Source organism: Salmo trutta, chromosome 28 (assembly GCF_901001165.1).
Source record: "Salmo trutta chromosome 28, fSalTru1.1, whole genome shotgun sequence".
NCBI classification, from domain to species: domain Eukaryota; kingdom Metazoa; phylum Chordata; class Actinopteri; order Salmoniformes; family Salmonidae; genus Salmo; species Salmo trutta.
This window is the reverse complement of record NC_042984.1, coordinates 2,251,239-2,268,646: the sequence shown is the minus strand read 5'-3', so window position 1 is coordinate 2,268,646 and position 17,408 is coordinate 2,251,239. Positions and strand designations below refer to the sequence as shown.

The following is a 17,408-nucleotide window of genomic DNA, read 5'->3' as shown; positions in this document are numbered from 1 at the left end:
TGTTTCTCTCTGTGTGTGTGTGTCTCTGTGTGTGTCTCTTTGTGTGTGTGTGTGTCTCTGTGGGGGTGTGTGTCTCTGTGTGTGTGTGTCTCTTTGTGTGTTTCTCTTTGTGTGTGTGTGTGTGTGTCTCTTTGTGTGTGTGTCTCTGTGTGTGTGTGTGTGTGTGTGTGTCTCTTTGTGTGTGTGTCTCTGTGTGTGTGTGTGTCTCTGTCTCTGTCTCTGTGTGTGTGTCTCTTTGTGTGTTTCTCTGTGTGTGTCTCTCTGTGTGTGTGTCCTCAAACCGTGCCCCGCTGCATCTACTTAAAATATGGTAATTGGGTCAAACTAACATCTCAAATGCTATGACTTTCAAACCAAGACATGTGTAATACTATCAAAGACAAAGATAAACATTTATACCAAATCAATGAATGTTTATTGTTTTGAAAATAGAGCGTCTGTAGTTGTCTATAAACACAATCTCCTTTGGTTAATATACCAGGAATACATTTAACTAGCTAGTCTGTCTCCACACACACACAAGGATCTATGTAGGACTTGGATGTGGACTGGTGGAGTGACTGGGAGAGGAGTGACTGGGTGAGGAGTGACTGGGAGAGGAGTGACTGGGTGAGGAGTGACCGGGAGAGGAGTGACTGGGAGAGGAGTGACTGGGTGAGGAGTGACTGGGAGAGGAGTGACTGGGTGATGGTGAGTTAGTATTCCTCTGCCTCAACAGCTGCCTCATCCTTAAACTCCTACAGAGAGAGACAGAGGAAACAACATCATTATACTACAGAGAGAGACAGAGGAAACAACATCATTATACTACAGAGAGAGACAGAGGAAACAACATCATTATACTACAGAGAGAGAAACAACATCATTATACTACAGAGAGAGACAGAGGAAACAACATCATTATACTACAGAGAGAGACAGAGGAAACAACATCATTATACTACAGAGAGAGACAGAGGAAACAACATCATTATACTACAGAGAGAAACAACATCATTATACTACAGAGAGAGACAGAGGAAACAACATCATTATACTACAGAGAGAGACAGAGGAAACAACATCATTATACTACAGAGAGAGACAGAGGAAACAACATCATTATACTACAGAGAGAGACAGAGGAAACAACATCATTATACTACAGAGAGAGAAACAACATCATTATACTACAGAGAGAGACAGAGGAAACAACATCATCATACTACAGAGAGAGACAGAGAAAACAACATCATTATACTACAGAGAGAGACAGAGGAAACAACATCATTATACTACAGAGAGAGACAGAGGAAACAACATCATTATACTACAGAGAGACAGAGGAAACAACATCATTATACTACAGAGAGAGACAGAGGAAACAACATCATTATACTACAGAGAGAGACAGAGGAAACAACATCATTATACTACAGAGAGAGACAGAGGAAACAACATCATTATACTACAGAGAGAGAAACAACATCATTATACTACAGAGAGAGACAGAGGAAACAACATCATCATACTACAGAGAGAGACAGAGAAAACAACATCATTATACTACAGAGAGAGACAGAGGAAACAACATCATTATACTACAGAGAGAGACAGAGGAAACAACATCATTATACTACAGAGAGAGACAGAGGAAACAACATCATTATACTACAGAGAGAGACAGAGGAAACAACATCATTATACTACAGAGAGAAACAACATCATTATACTACAGAGAGAGACAGAGGAAACAACATCATTATACTACAGAGAGAGACAGAGGAAACAACATCATTATACTACAGAGAGAGACAGAGGAAACAACATCATTATACTACAGTTTTATACCCTGAGTTTCTCCTGTGCGTGCGTGTGTTTTATACCCTGAGTTTCTCCTGTGCGTGCGTGTGTTTTATACCCTGAGTTTCTCCTGTACGTGCGTGTGTTTTATACCCTGAGTTTCTCCTGTGCCTCAGACTTCTCCTCGGGGGAGATGGGTTCCTTGTCGAGGCGCTCCAGCAACGGCAGGCGGCTCAGGACACACAGACGATAGTCCTCCGTCTCCACGAGAGGGTTTTCAGCCAGGACCAGCGCTCGCAGTGTCCTGGATACACCGACCAGACTACGCAAGGCACGCTGGGCAGACACCAGGTTACCCCTGGAGGGGAGAGGAACATTACATTTTAGTCATTTAGCAGACGCTCTTATCCAGAGCAACTTACAGTAGTGAATGCATACATTTCATACAATCTTTTTTTCTTCTCCGTACTGGTCCCCCGTGGGAATCCAACCCACAACCCTGGCGTTGTAAACACCATGCTCTACCAACTGAGCCACACGGGACCACACGAGATGGAGGGGAGAAGAAGGGGGGATGGAGGGGAGATGGAGGGGAGATGGAGGGAAGATGGAGGGGAGATGGAGGGGAGGAGGAGGGGAGATGGAGGGGAGATGAAGGGGAGATGGAGGGGAGATGGAGGGGAGGGGAGATGGAGGGGAGAAGGAGGGGAGATGGAGGGGAGGGGAGATGGAGGGGAGATGGAGGTGAGATGGAGGGGAGGGGAGATGGAGGGGAGATGGAGGGGAGAAGGAGGGGAGATGGAGGGGAGAAGGAGGGGAGAAGGAGGGGAGATGGAGGGGAGATGGAGGGAGATGGAGGGGAAGAGGAGGGGGGAGGAGGGGAGATGGAGGGGAGATGGAGGGGAGATGGAGGGGAGAAGGAGGGGTGGAGGAGGGGAGATGGAGGGGAGATGGAGGGGAGAAGGAGGGGAGATGGAGGGGAGATGAAGGGGAGATGGAGGGGAGATGGAGGGGAGAAGGAGGGGTGGAGGAGGGGAGATGGAGGGGAGAAGGAGGGGAGATGGAGGGGAGATGGAGGGGAGATGGAGGGGAGATGGAGGGGAGGAGGAGGGGAGATGGAGGGAGATGGAGGGGAGATGGAGGGGAGATGGAGGGAAGATGGAGGGGAGATGGAGGGGAGATGGAGGGGAGGAGGAGGGGAGATGGAGGGGAGATGGAGGGGAGATGGAGGGGAGATGAAGGGGAGATGGAGGGGGAGATGGAGGGGAGGGGAGATGGAGGGGAGATGGAGGGGAGAAGGAGGGAGATGGAGGGGAGATGGAGGGGAGATGGAGGGGAGATGGAGGGGAGAAGGAGGGGAGATGGAGGGGAGATGGAGGGGGAGAAGGAGGGGAGATGGAGGGGAGATGGAGGGAGATGGAGGGGAAGAGGAGGGGTGGAGGAGGGGAGATGGAGGGGAGATGGAGGGGAGATGGAGGGGTGGAGGAGGGGAGATGGAGGGGAGATGGAGGGGAGATGGAGGGGAGAAGGAGGGGAGATGGAGGGGAGATGGAGGGGAGATGGAGGGGAGATGGAGGGGTGGAGGAGGGGAGATGGAGGGGAGATGGAGGGGAGATGGAGGGGAGAAGGAGGGGAGATGGAGGGGAGATGGAGGGGAGAAGGAGGGGAGATGGAGGGGAGATGGAGGGGAGGAGGAGGGGAGAAGGAGGGGAGATGGAGGGGAGATGGAGGGAGATGGAGGGGAGAAGGAGGGGAGATGGAGGGGAGATGGAGGGGAGATGGAGGGGAGGGGAGATGGAGGGGAGATGAAGGGGAGATGGAGGGGAGATGGAGGGGAGATGGAGGGGAGGGGAGATGGAGGGGAGAAGGAGGGAGATGGAGGGAGAAGGAGGGGAGATGGAGGGGAGGGGAGATGGAGGGGAGATGGAGGTGAGATGGAGGGGAGGGGAGATGGAGGGGAGATGGAGGGGAGATGGAGGGGAGATGGAGGGGAGGGGAGATGGAGGGGAGATGGAGGGAGATGGAGAGGAGATGGAGGGGAGATGGAGGGAGAAGGAGGGGAGATGGAGGGGAGATGGAGGGGAGATGGAGGGGAGGAGGAGGGGAGAAGGAGGGGAGATGGAGGGGAGATGGAGGAGATGGAGGGGAGGGGTGGAGGAGGGGAGATGGAGGGGAGATGGAGGGGAGAAGGAGGGGTGGAGGAGGGGAGATGGAGGGGAGATGGAGGGGAGATGAAGGGGAGATGGAGGGGAGATGGAGGGGTGGAGGAGGGAGATGGAGGGGAGATGGAGGGGAGAAGGAGGGGAGATGGAGGGGAGATGGAGGGGAGAAGGAGGGGAGATGGAGGGGAGATGGAGGGGAGATGGAGGGGAGATAGAGGGGAGATGGAGGGGAGGAGGAGGGGAGATGGAGGGGAGATGGAGGGGAGATGGAGGGGAGATGAAGGGGAGATGGAGGGGAGATGGAGGGGAGGGGAGATGGAGGGGAGAAGGAGGGGAGATGGAGGGGAGAAGGAGGGGAGATGGAGGGGAGATGGAGGTGAGATGGAGGGGAGGGAAGATGGAGGGGAGATGGAGGGGAGAAGGAGGGAGATGGAGGGGAGAAGGAGGGGAGAAGGAGGGGAGATGGAGGGGAGATGGAGGGAGATGGAGGGGAGGAGGAGGGGTGGAGGAGGGGAGATGGAGGGGAGATGGAGGGGAGATGGAGGGGAGAAGGAGGGGTGGAGGAGGGGAGATGGAGGGGAGATGGAGGGGAGAAGGAGGGGAGATGGAGGGGAGATGGAGGGGAGATGGAGGGGAGAAGGAGGGGAGATGGAGGGGAGATGGAGGGGAGAAGGAGGGGAGATGGAGGGGAGATGGAGGGGAGATGGAGGGGAGGAGGAGGGGAGATGGAGGGGAGATGGAGGGGAGATGGAGGGAGATGGAGGGGAGAAGGAGGGGAGATGGAGGGGAGATGGAGGGGAGGGGAGATGGAGGGGAGATGGAGGGGAGATGAAGGGGAGATGGAGGGGAGATGGAGGGGAGATGGAGGGGAGGGAGATGGAGGGGAGAAGGAGGGGAGATGGAGGGGAGAAGGAGGGGAGATGGAGGGGAGGGGAGATGGAGGGGAGATGGAGGTGAGATGGAGGGGAGGGGAGATGGAGGGGAGATGGAGGGGAGATGGAGGGGAGAAGGAGGGGAGATGGAGGGGAGGGGAGATGGAGGGGAGATGGAGGGGAGATGGAGGGGAGATGGAGAGGAGATGGAGGGGAGATGGAGGGGAGAAGGAGGGAGATGGAGGGGAGATGGAGGGGAGGAGGAGGGGAGAAGGAGGGGAGATGGAGGGGAGATGGAGGGAGATGGAGGGGAGGAGGAGGGGTGGAGGAGGGGAGATGGAGGGGAGATGGAGGGAGAAGGAGGGGTGGAGGAGGGGAGATGGAGGGGAGATGGAGGGGAGATGAAGGGGAGATGGAGGGGAGATGGAGGGGTGGAGGAGGGGAGATGGAGGGGAGATGGAGGGGAGATGGAGGGGAGAAGGAGGGGAGATGGAGGGGAGATGGAGGGGAGAAGGAGGGGAGATGGAGGGGAGATGGAGGGGAGATGGAGGGGAGGAGGAGGGGAGAAGGAGGGGAGATGGAGGGGAGATGGAGGGAGATGGAGGGGAGGGGAGATGGAGGGGAGATGGAGGGGAGAAGGAGGGGAGATGGAGGGGAGATGGAGGGGAGATGAAGGGGAGATGGAGGGGAGAAGGAGGGGAGATGGAGGGGAGATGAAGGGGAGATGGAGGGGAGGAGGAGGGGAGAAGGAGGGGAGGAGGAGGGGAGAAGGAGGGGAGATGGAGGGGAGGGGAGATGGAGGGGAGGAGGAGGGGAGATGGAGGAGAGATGAAGGGGAGATGGAGGGGAGATGGAGGGGAGATGGAGGGGAGAAGGAGGGGAGATGGAGGGGAGGAGGAGGGGAGAAGGAGGGGAGGAGGAGGGGAGAAGGAGGGGAGATGGAGGGGAGATGGAGGGGAGGGGAGATGGAGGGGAGATGAAGGGGAGATGGAGGGGAGGAGGAGGGGAGATGGAGGGGAGATGGAGGGGAGAAGGAGGGGAGGAGGAGGGAAGGAGGAGGGGAGATGGAGGAGGGATGGAGGGGAGGGGAGATGGAGGGGAGGAGGAGGGGAGATGGAGGGGAGATGGAGGGGAGATGGAGGGGAGATGGAGGGGAGGAGGAGGGGAGATGGAGGGGAGGAGGAGGGGAGATGGAGGGGAGATGGAGGGGAGGAGGAGGGGAGATGGAGGGGAGATGGAGGGGAGAAGGAGGGGAGATGGAGGGGAGATGGAGGGGAGGGGAGATGGAGGGGTGCTATGATGCAGTAGCCTGCTGAGGGAAGGGAAGTATTTATACATTCATCTGTCAGATGTCTAGTGAAGGCCAGTTGACGATGTTGAGGTACTGCAGGGACTGATGCCTACCTGATGTTGAGGTACTGCAGGGACTGATGTCTACCTGATGTTGAGGTACTGCAGGGACTGATGCCTACCTGATGTTGAGGTACTGCAGGGACTGATGTCTACCTGATGTTGAGGTACTGCAGGGACTTCATGTTGGGACTGATGCCTACCTGATGTTGAGGTACTGCAGGGACTGATGCCTACCTGATGTTGAGGTACTGCAGGGACTGATGCCTACCTGATGTTGAGGTACTGCAGGGACTTCATGTTGGGACTGATGCCGTCTAGAGTCTCCAGTTGGTTGTCTCGGAGGTGCAGGGTGGTCAGACGCTCCAGCTTACCCAGACCCTCCAGGCGCTTGATAGTATTCTGGGCCTGCACAGGGGTCAGAGGTTATAGGTCACGTGGTTAGAGGTAAGAATTAAACTGAGGTAAGTGACAGGTGAAAGGTTAGAACCAGGAATCAGTTGGGGTTATGGGTGAAAGAATGAAAGTTACCAGGTAGAGCCTGTATAGGTTAGAGTTAGGGTTGAAAGGTCAGGTAGAGCCTGTGTAGGTTAGAGTTAGGGTTGAAAGGTCAGGTAGAGCCTGTGTAGGTTAGAGTTAGGGTTGAAAGGTCAGGTAGAGCCTGTGTAGGTTAGAGTTAGGGTTGAAAGGTCAGGTAGAGCCTGTGTAGGTTAGAGTTAGGGTTGAAAGGTCAGGTAGAGCCTGTGTAGGTTAGAGTTAGGGTTGAAAGGTCAGGTAGAGCCTGTGTAGGTTAGAGTTAGGTTGAAAGGTCAGGTAGAGCCTGTGTAGGTTAGAGTTAGGGTGAAAGGTCAGGTAGAGCCTGTGTAGGTTAGCGTTAGGGTTGAAAGGTCAGGTAGAGCCTGTGTAGGTTAGAGTTAGGGTTGAAAGGTCAGGTAGAGCCTGTGTAGGTTAGAGTTAGGGTTGAAAGGTCAGGTAGAGCCTGTGTAGGTTAGAGTTAGGGTTGAAAGGTCAGGTAGAGCCTGTGTAGGTTAGAGTTAGGGTTGAAAGGTCAGGTAGAGCCTGTGTAGGTTAGAGTTAGGGTTGAAAGGTCAGGTAGAGCCTGTGTAGGTTAGAGTTAGGGTTGAAAGGTCAGGTAGAGCCTGTGTAGGTTAGAGTTAGGGTTGAAAGGTCAGGTAGAGCCTGTGTAGGTTAGGAGTTAGGGTTGAAAGGTGAGGTAGAGCCTGTGTAGGTTAGAGTTAGGGTTGAAAGGTCAGGTAGAGCCTGTGTAGGTTAGAGTTAGGGTTGAAAGGTCAGGTAGAGCCTGTGTAGGTTAGAGTTAGGGTTGAAAGGTCAGGTAGAGCCTGTGTAGGTTAGAGTTAGGGTTGAAAGGTCAGGTAGAGGTTATGGTTAGGGGTTAAAGGTTACCAGGTAGAGGTTATGGTTAGGGGTTAAAGGTTACCAGGTAGAGGTTATGGTGAGAGGTTAGGGGTTAAGGGTTACCAGGTAGAGGTTATGGTTAGGGGTTAGAGGTTACCAGGTAGAGGTTAGGGGTTAGGGGTTAAAGGTTACCAGGTAGAGGTTATGGTGAGAGGTTAGGGGTTACCAGGTAGAGGTTATGGTTAGAGGTTAAGGGTTACCAGGTAGAGGTTATGGTTAGGGGTTAAAGGTTACCAGGTAGAGGTTATGGTGAGAGGTTAGGGGTTACCAGGTAGAGGTTATGGTTAGAGGTTAAGGGTTACCAGGTAGAGGTTATGGTTAGGGGTTAGGGGTTAAAGGTTACCAGGTAGAGGTTATGGTGAGAGGTTAAGGGTTACCAGGTAGAGGTTATGGTTAGGGGTTAAGGGTTACCAGGTAGAGGTTATGGTTAGGGGTTAGGGGTTAAAGGTTACCAGGTAGAGGCGTCGCAGGTTGGGCAGGTAGATTCCGTCGGTGGTCTCCAGTTTGTTTCCTCTCAGTTCCAGAGTCACCAGGTTGGTCAGGTGATGGTACAGTAGCCCCGACACTCTCTGGATACCGTTACCTAGCAATGACACACAGACACCCTCTGGATACCGTTACCTAGCAACGACACACATACACCCTCTGGATACCGTTACCTAGCAACGACAAACAGACACCCTCTGGATACCGTTACCTAGCAACGACACACAGACACCCTCTGGATACCGTTGCATAGAGCGGCCATACTCAACCTACGGACCCAGGCCTCGACACTCAGGGGACCCCCGTTGATTTTGTTGAGTCACTCAGGTATCATATTATGAACACACATAAGACATGTCTGTCTGTCTGTCTGTCTGTCTGTCTGTCTGTCTGTCTGTCTGTCTGTCTGTCTGTCTGTCTGTCTATGGTAGGTAATGGCATGTCTTTCTGTCTATGCCATAGAGATAGATAGAGGACTCTAGAGCTCAAAAGCCAGCTTTAACATGGGCAGCGCTTCCACCATTTTAAAGTAGTCAACTGGGTGGGACTTCCTATGGGTTAAGGAAAGGTTACATAATTCCATCCAGGTTATCAGGAGGGATCAGCCAATGAATTATGTTTATGAGCAAACATTCCATAACTGTAGTTGACAGTAAATCACCAACCGTAGCTTTATACCTGCTCAAACAACACCATCCTACAGGTGGCAGTATGTTTACCAACCTGCTCAGTTGGTAGAGCATGGTGCTTGTAATACCAGGGTAGTGGGTTCGATTCCCAGGACCACCCATACGTGACTGTAAGTCGCTTTGGATAAAAGTGTCTGCTAAATGGCAGATATTAGATTAGAAGAAAATGTACTACTTCAAAATTGAGATGGCCTCAATGGCGCTGACCATGCGCTAACAGACGCAAAAATGGGACAGATACAAAGAAGAGTCCTCTATCATTCTTTATGGGTCTATGCTAGGTAGTGGTTGGTCCGTCTGTATTCCGTCAACTCAGTACGCTGATTGTAAGATCTGTTACTTTATCTCAGCCACATTCAGACCTTAAATCTATGTCAATAGATCAATCCTGGCCAATGAGGTTCTCCAACACCCTCTCCCCAGACTGATGATTTTGAGGCTCTCCTACACCCTCTTCCAGACTGACCAATGAGGTTGAGGCTCTCCCACACCCCATCCCTGACTGACCAATGATGTTGAGGCTCTCCCACACCCCCTCCCAGACTGACCAATGAGGTTACGGCTCTCCCACACCCCCTCCCAGACTGACCAATGAGGTTGAGGCTCTCCAGGGCGAGGCCTTCTAGGCCCTCCAGGTCTCTGAGGCGGTTCAGGGCCAGACTCAGCCACTGTAGGTAGGTCAGCTGACCCAGGGGCTGACCTCTGAACCCGGCCACCATGTTACCATCGCCCTGGGGGGAGGAAAGGATATTTGTATATTTTCTCTTATTGAAAAATGCTACACCGTCTTACACAGGAGGGAGTATCCTTATTTGGGACTCATTTGGGACGGAGACAATCCTATATACCAAGACGCTGGTCAAAATGTTGCACTATATGAGGAATATGGTGCAATTTGGGTCCTTGCCTTCAGCCACAGCAGCTGTGTGAGGGCAGCCAGGGGTGAAAGGTCAGAGAGGTGGTTGGATGACACGTCCAGGAAACGCAGGTGGACAAACGAGCTGACCAGGGCTATGTCCGTCAGACGCCTGGGGAGAGAGAGAGAAGGGGGGAGAGAGGGAGGGGAGAGAGAGAGAGAAGGGGGAGAGAGAGGGAGGGGGGAGAGAGAGAGGGGGGAGAGAGAGGGAGGGGGGAGAGAGAGAGGGGGGGAGAGAGAGAGGGAGGGGGGGAGAGAGAGAGGGGGGGGAGAGAGGGAGGGGGGAGAGAGAGGGAGGGGGGAGAGAGAGAGAGGGGGGGAGAGAGAGGGAGGGGGGAGAGAGAGAGGGAGGGGGGAGAGGGAGGGAGGGGGGAGAGAGAGGGAGGGAGGGGGGAGAGAGATGGGGGAGAGAGAGAGGGAAGGCGGAGAGAGAGGGGGAAGAGAGGGAGGGAAGGCGGAGAGAGAGGGGGGAGAGAGACGGGGTAGGGAGGCACAGGGAGAGAGACGGGGTAGGGAGGCAGAGGGAGAGAGACGGGGTAGGGAGGGAGAGGGAGAGAGACGGGGTAAGTTGCATTGCTGCATATACCCATCCAATTATTTTAGATGTAATAATTGTCTTGGGTTAGGGGCTAGGGATGAAAGGCTAGGGGCCAACCTAAGGGCTAGCAGTTGATTTGGGACTGGGCCCGGTTGCATCTCAAATAGCATCCCTATAGGCCCTGTTCAAAAGTAGGGCAAGTGCACTATAAATGGAACAGGGTGCCATTTGAGATGCACCCCCAGGTGTTTTGTGTCCTGTGGTGTTCACCTCACCTGTCTTTCAGTTCGAGCTTTACGAAGGCGTGTGCCAGGCCGTTCCCGGTGCGACACAAAAGAGACAGACCCGGGATCAGAATTTCCTTGGTGAGAGGACACGGCTCGATCTGGAGACGGACACATCAACACAAAACTCAGCTAAGCAGAAGCAGAAATAATGAATTCATGAATCAATGAATCAGAATAAATCACATTTTATTGATGACTTATCAGTTTACACGTTGACATGTATTGTAGGATTAGGTTACCCATGTGATCGATAATCAACAACAACAAAAAAAAGCGAAACAATGTCAATATACACCTGGTCCTCTTTCTCGGACATATTTTCCTCCTGTCCTTCCTCATTCGCAGCCTCCTCTCCCTCGGACAGCCACGCATGGTCCTCTCCCTCCGACATCCTGCTCTCCGTTTAATCTACGGTAACGTTACAGCGTAAGAAGTGCTTTACATTTTTACAGCTAGTTTTATTAAACTTGTGTTGTTGATTTAGCAGGACGTTATATAGGGGGTTAGCCAGTGCAGCTAACGCTGTAACGTTACCGTAGCTAGCCTGTCGAGCTAAGGTCTCAAACAAACACAATCCCCCAAAAATAGTACAGGTCATGATTACCCCCCAAAATGTTAGACTTTTATTAGCTATATAATTAGCTAACTAGTTGTTTAATCCAACTTTTTTTTAAAGGTTAGTGTTGACAATATTTTGTAAAGAAGTAATTTACCTCAGTGGGTTAGCCACGGCTTGTGTCGTCGTTTCCATGGAAACAACATCAGCTGTCAGACGGGATCTTTCTTTTTCAGTGAAAAATATTTTGTAACCAAAGTCAAATCTTCCTGTATATAACCACGATTATATACATACACCGGGAAAAACGTTTATATAAAATGTATTGCGTTTGTGTAATAACATCAACATCAACTGAAAGGGGCTATATAATGTGGGACAAGTCTTTCCAAACCAAGTGTCATGTTTTTCACTCACAGAATGTAATTTAGTTATTTTTGTATGAACCAATTCAGCAATAGTCAAATAGTGTGTTTTGCTCAGTGTAGGTAAAGATTGCCAATATTTTTTTGTTGTCACAATGTAATTCCTCTTTTCTAAACCACACCTTGTTTGCAAAACCATGTTTGGGAAACACAATGTTGAGACAACCACCAGTAATGTAGAAATACATGCACAGCACTTCTGTTCCGATGCACAGTCAAACTTACCACACTAAGTGAGAATACACCAACAGTACTTTTATGTTTTACCATGTGTAATTCCCTCTGAATGAATGCCTTCCAAACAGTATACCAGTGATTGAAACTTGTCTCCTTCTTGGAAATTGTGTGGCGTTCAATCAGGACGAGTCTATGTGGACACTCCTAGCCAGGGTGCACTATGGGATGGCAAAAACCGGTCATGGACCCCCCAGGTAGAATTTGTGCGCCCACCCCCCCCCCCCCCCTCCCAGTTTTGTTTCACCATAAACATAACAAATGGCATATTAATTACCATGCTCAGTTTTGCCAGTGTAGCCTGCCAGTAGTACAGACCAGAACAGAGGCTATATGCCAGTGTAGCCTGCCAGTAGCCCAGACCAGAACAGAGGCTATATGCCAGTGTAGCCTGCCAGTAGCACAGACCAGAACAGAGGCTATATGCCAGTGTAACCTGCCAGTAGCCCAGACCGGGAACAGAGTCTATATGCCAGTATAGCCTGCCAGTAGCACAGACCAGAACAGAGGCGATATGCCAGTGTAACCTGCCAGTAGCCCAGACCGGTAACAGAGTCTATATGCCAGTGTAGCCTGCCAGTAGCACAGACCAGAACAGAGGCTATATGCCAGTGTAACCTGCCAGTAGCCCAGACCGGTAACAGAGTCTATATGCCAGTATAGCCTGCCAGTAGCACAGACCAGAACAGAGGCTATATGCCAGTGTAGCCTGCCAGTAGCACAGACCAGAACAGAGGCTATATGCCAGTGTAGCCTGCCAGTAGTACAGACCGGGAACAGAGTCTATATGCCAGTGTAGCCTGCCAGTAGCACAGACCAGAACAGAGGCTATATGCCAGTGTAGCCTGCCAGTAGCACAGACGGGGAACAGAGGCTATATGCCAGTGTAGCCTGCCAGTAGCACAGACCAGAACAGAGGCTATATGCCAGTGTAGCCTGCCAGTAGCACAGACCAGAACAGAGGCTATATGCCAGTGTACGCTCATAATCTGAGGGGGGTAGGAGGGTGTAAGTAATAATGTAATATTTTGTAGTTTAAAATCCCCAAAAATACATTCTGTTTGGGGACCTAGCCATTCAATGTCATAAGATACGGCCTTCAATCCCTTGTTTTGGCAGCTCATTGGATCCCAGAGCGGGGTCAAATTGACCGTTTTTTTCTTTCTTTCACAGAGAGGGAAAAAGATTGTTCACCTTTGCAGACAGCTACAGCTAGCTTCGTTAAGTTTAGGGAGTGTCTCACTGAATAATTATATCTAGTTGGCTATGCTTTGATCAGCGTGGATATTCCAAAATGTCTGGGCACTGACAAGAGCAGTGTACCATCATGTTGAGACCGATGGAGAGCTCACCGAGCAGCCTGCTAGCCCGACCACCGAGGTTGAGGAGCCTAGCAGCAAACGCAATACCCTCCTACCCCCCCCCCCCCCCCCCCCCCCCCCCCCCCCCCCCCCCCCTCTGCCTGCTGACCAACAAGATGGGAGGACAGCCATGGCCTAGCAACACGAGGGTGAGATCACAACAAGCACCTGCCAGTGGCATGTAGTCATGGATGCCAAGGGAAGCCAGGCTTCTCCAAAACAGGCTTCTCCAAAACAATAAAAAAAAAAAAAAATTTAAATGTATCTTTTGTCTCTCTGTGTTTCATAATTTTCCTTCAATTCACTAGAGGCTGAATGTATCTCACTGGAGAAATCATCTGAGCGAGGGAAACAGCGCCTCTCTGTTTCTGTATGTGTAGACCATCTATCTGATGCTGTCTGGTCATAAAGAGTATGACATTGTTGCCACCAGTAGCATTGAATGCAGAGGAAAGCCAGCGAGCATTTGGCCTCCCCTTGATAAAAAAAAAAAGTATTAAATAATAGCCAATCAGTGTTGAGCTAAACTGAGTGAGCTCAACAGTGAATGGTCCTGGCGCACCAAAAAAAAGTGTCAAGGGAAGCCATCTTGGATTTGACTTCACACCAAAAGAAAGAGTGTCAAGGGAAGCCATCTTGGATTTGACTTGGTGATATATAGTCAGCTGTGTGATGAGAGGAGACTCTGCTATAGTCAGCTGTGTGATTAGAGGAGACTGCTATAGTCAGCTGTGGGATGAGAGGAGACTCTGCTATAGTCAGCTGTGTGATGAGAGGAGACTCTGCTATAGTCAGCTGTGTGATTAGAGGAGACTGCTATAGTCAGCTGTGTGATGAGAGGAGACTCTGCTATAGTCAGCTGTGTGATTAGAGGAGACTCTGCTATAGTCAGCTGTGTGATTAGAGGAGACTCTGCTATAGTCAGCTGTGTGATGAGAGGAGACTCTGCTATAGTCAGCTGTGTGATGAGAGGAGACTCTGTTATAGTCAGCTGTGTGATGAGGAGACTCTGCTATAGTCAGCTGTGTGATTAGAGGAGACTCTGCTATAGTCAGCTGTGTGATGAGAGGAGACTCTGCTATAGTCAGCTGTGTGATGAGAGGAGACTCTACTATAGTCAGCTGTGTGATTAGAGGAGACTGCTATAGTCAGCTGTGTGATGAGAGGAGACTCTGCTATAGTCAGCTGTGTGATTAGAGGAGACTGCTATAGTCAGCTGTGTGATGAGAGGAGACTCTGTTATAGTCAGCTGTGTGATGAGGAGACTCTGTTATAGTCAGCTGTGTGATGAGAGGAGACTCTGCTATAGTCAGCTGTGTGATGAGAGGAGACTCTGCTATAGTCAGCTGTGTGATGAGAGGAGACTCTGCTATAGTCAGCTGTGTGATGAGAGGAGACTCTGCTATAGTCAGCTGTGTGATTAGAGGAGACTCTGCTATAGTCAGCTGTGTGGTGAGAGGAGACTCTGCTATAGTCAGCTGTGTGATGAGAGGAGACTCTGCTATAGTCAGCTGTGTGATTAGAGGAGACTCTGCTATAGTCAGCTGTGTGATTAGAGGAGACTCTGCTATAGTCAGCTGTGTGATGAGGAGACTCTGTTATAGTCAGCTGTGTGATGAGAGGAGACTCTGCTGTAGTCAGCTGTGTGGTGAGAGGAGACTCTGCTATAGTCAGCTGTGTGATGAGAGGAGACTCTGCTATAGTCAGCTGTGTGATGAGAGGAGACTCTGCTATAGTCAGCTGTGTGATTAGAGGAGACTGCTATAGTCAGCTGTGTGATGAGAGGAGACTCTGCTATAGTCAGCTGTGTGATTAGAGGAGACTCTGCTATAGTCAGCTGTGTGATTAGAGGAGACTCTGCTATAGTCAGCTGTGTGATGAGAGGAGACTCTGCTATAGTCAGCTGTGTGATGAGAGGAGACTCTGTTATAGTCAGCTGTGTGATGAGGAGACTCTGCTATAGTCAGCTGTGTGATTAGAGGAGACTCTGCTATAGTCAGCTGTGTGATGAGAGGAGACTCTGCTATAGTCAGCTGTGTGATGAGAGGAGACTCTACTATAGTCAGCTGTGTGATTAGAGGAGACTGCTATAGTCAGCTGTGTGATGAGAGGAGACTCTGCTATAGTCAGCTGTGTGATTAGAGGAGACTGCTATAGTCAGCTGTGTGATGAGAGGAGACTCTGTTATAGTCAGCTGTGTGATGAGGAGACTCTGTTATAGTCAGCTGTGTGATGAGAGGAGACTCTGCTATAGTCAGCTGTGTGATGAGAGGAGACTCTGCTATAGTCAGCTGTGTGATGAGAGGAGACTCTGCTATAGTCAGCTGTGTGATGAGAGGAGACTCTGCTATAGTCAGCTGTGTGATTAGAGGAGACTCTGCTATAGTCAGCTGTGTGGTGAGAGGAGACTCTGCTATAGTCAGCTGTGTGATGAGAGGAGACTCTGCTATAGTCAGCTGTGTGATTAGAGGAGACTCTGCTATAGTCAGCTGTGTGATTAGAGGAGACTCTGCTATAGTCAGCTGTGTGATGAGGAGACTCTGTTATAGTCAGCTGTGTGATGAGAGGAGACTCTGCTGTAGTCAGCTGTGTGGTGAGAGGAGACTCTGCTATAGTCAGCTGTGTGGTGAGAGGAGACTCTGTTATAGTCAGCTGTGTGATGAGAGGAGACTCTGCTATAGTCAGCTGTGTGATGAGAGGAGACTCTGCTATAGTCAGCTGTGTGATTAGAGGAGACTCTGCTATAGTCAGCTGTGTGATGAGAGGAGACTCTGCTATAGTCAGCTGTGTGATTAGAGGAGACTCTGTTATAGTCAGCTGTGTGATGAGAGGAGACTCTGCTATAGTCAGCTGTGTGATGAGAGGAGACTCTGCTATAGTCAGCTGTGTGATTAGAGGAGACTCTGTTATAGTCAGCTGTGTGATGAGAGGAGACTCTGCTATAGTCAGCTGTGTGATGAGAGGAGACTCTGCTATAGTCAGCTGTGTGATGAGAGGAGACTCTGCTATAGTCAGCTGTGTGATGAGAGGAGACTCTGCTATAGTCAGCTGTGTGATGAGAGGAGACTCTGCTATAGTCAGCTGTGTGATGAGAGGAGACTCTGCTATAGTCAGCTGTGTGATGAGGAGACTCTGCTATAGTCAGCTGTGTGATGAGAGGAGACTCTGCTATAGTCAGCTGTGTGATGAGAGGAGACTCTGCTATAGTCAGCTGTGTGATGAGAGGAGACTCTGCTATAGTCAGCTGTGTGATGAGAGGAGACTCTGCTATAGTCAGCTGTGTGGTGAGAGGAGACTCTGCTATAGTCAGCTGTGTGATGAGAGGAGACTCTGCTATAGTCAGCTGTGTGATGAGAGGAGACTGCTCATCACAGGGATAACAGAGCCCTTTTGTAAAATGGTGTGAGGCCAATTACCTGGACCTGAATCTATTGAAGACCAAGGAGCGAGTGGTAGATATGAGGGAAAATGTAAGATATTTTGAATCCCATTTCTATTAATTGTGAAGAGATTGGTACTGTTAACTCTTATAAATGTAATAGTGGACAACAAGCTAAACTGGAAGTTGAATTCCCAACGGTGTCGACTAAAAAAAGCCCAATCCAGACTTCATTATAAGGAAGCTTACGTCATTGTTATGTGTTCTGTCCTTGTAAGTCATTGATGATGCATGCTGTGATAAAACAAATTCCCAAGTTGGGATTAATAAAGTAATATTCTACTCTACTGAGGACGTTAGGCAAGCAATTCAATGGATATCAATCAACAACGAGGTAAGAATATGCAGGCTATAGGAATATGCTGAAGGCTAGCTGTATTGGGTGCAGATGATAATATGTAGGCTATAATAATATGCTGAAGGCTAGCTGTATTGGGTACAGATGATAATATGTAGGCTATAGGAATATGCTGAAGGCTAGCTGTATTGGGTACAGATGATAATATGTAGCTATAATAATATGCTGAAGGTTAGCTGTATTGGGTACAGATGATAATATGTAGGCTATAGGAATATGCTGAAGGCTAGCTGTATTGGGTACAGATGATAATATGTAGGCTATAATAATATGCTGAAGGTTAGCTGTATTGGGTACAGATGATAATATGTAGGCTATAATAATATGCTGAAGGCTAGCTGTATTGGGTACAGATGATAATATGTAGGCTATAGGAATATGCTGAAGGCTAGCTGTATTGGGTACAGATGATAATATGTAGGCTATAATAATATGCTGAAGGTTAGCTGTATTGGGTACAGATGATAATATGTAGGCTATAATAATATGCTGAAGGCTAGCTGTATTGGGTACAGATGATAATATGTAGCTATAATA

At 50.2% G+C, this 17,408-nt stretch overlaps 1 protein-coding gene across 1 annotated transcript; it reads right to left on the bottom strand.

Moving 5' to 3' along the window:
* Positions 1 to 396: 396 nt before the first annotated feature.
* On the bottom strand, positions 397 to 11,713 carry lrrc23 (leucine rich repeat containing 23). Its single transcript, XM_029718263.1, has 9 exons — positions 11,212 to 11,713; positions 10,794 to 10,906; positions 10,487 to 10,596; positions 9,665 to 9,785; positions 9,347 to 9,488; positions 8,035 to 8,165; positions 6,438 to 6,574; positions 1,936 to 2,140; positions 397 to 737 (listed from the first exon to the last, which is right to left on the bottom strand). The coding sequence occupies exons 2-9, from the start codon at positions 10,887 to 10,889 to the stop codon at positions 696 to 698; spliced, it is 984 nt and encodes a 327-aa protein (XP_029574123.1). The 5' UTR covers positions 10,890 to 10,906; positions 11,212 to 11,713; the 3' UTR covers positions 397 to 695.
* Between the last annotated feature and the right edge of the window lie 5,695 nt (positions 11,714 to 17,408).

Coding starts and splice junctions, on each gene's coding strand:
- lrrc23 (XM_029718263.1), bottom strand. CDS start 10,889: ATGTCGGAGGGAGAGGACCATGCGTGGCTGTCCGAGGGAGAGGAGGCT. Junction 2,141..6,437: donor CTGCAGTACCTCAACATCAG/GTAGGCATCAGT, acceptor TCTCCCCTCCAG/GGGTAACCTGGTGTCTGCCC. Junction 738..1,935: donor AGGCACAGGAGAAACTCAGG/GTATAAAACACA, acceptor CTCTCTCTGTAG/GAGTTTAAGGATGAGGCAGC.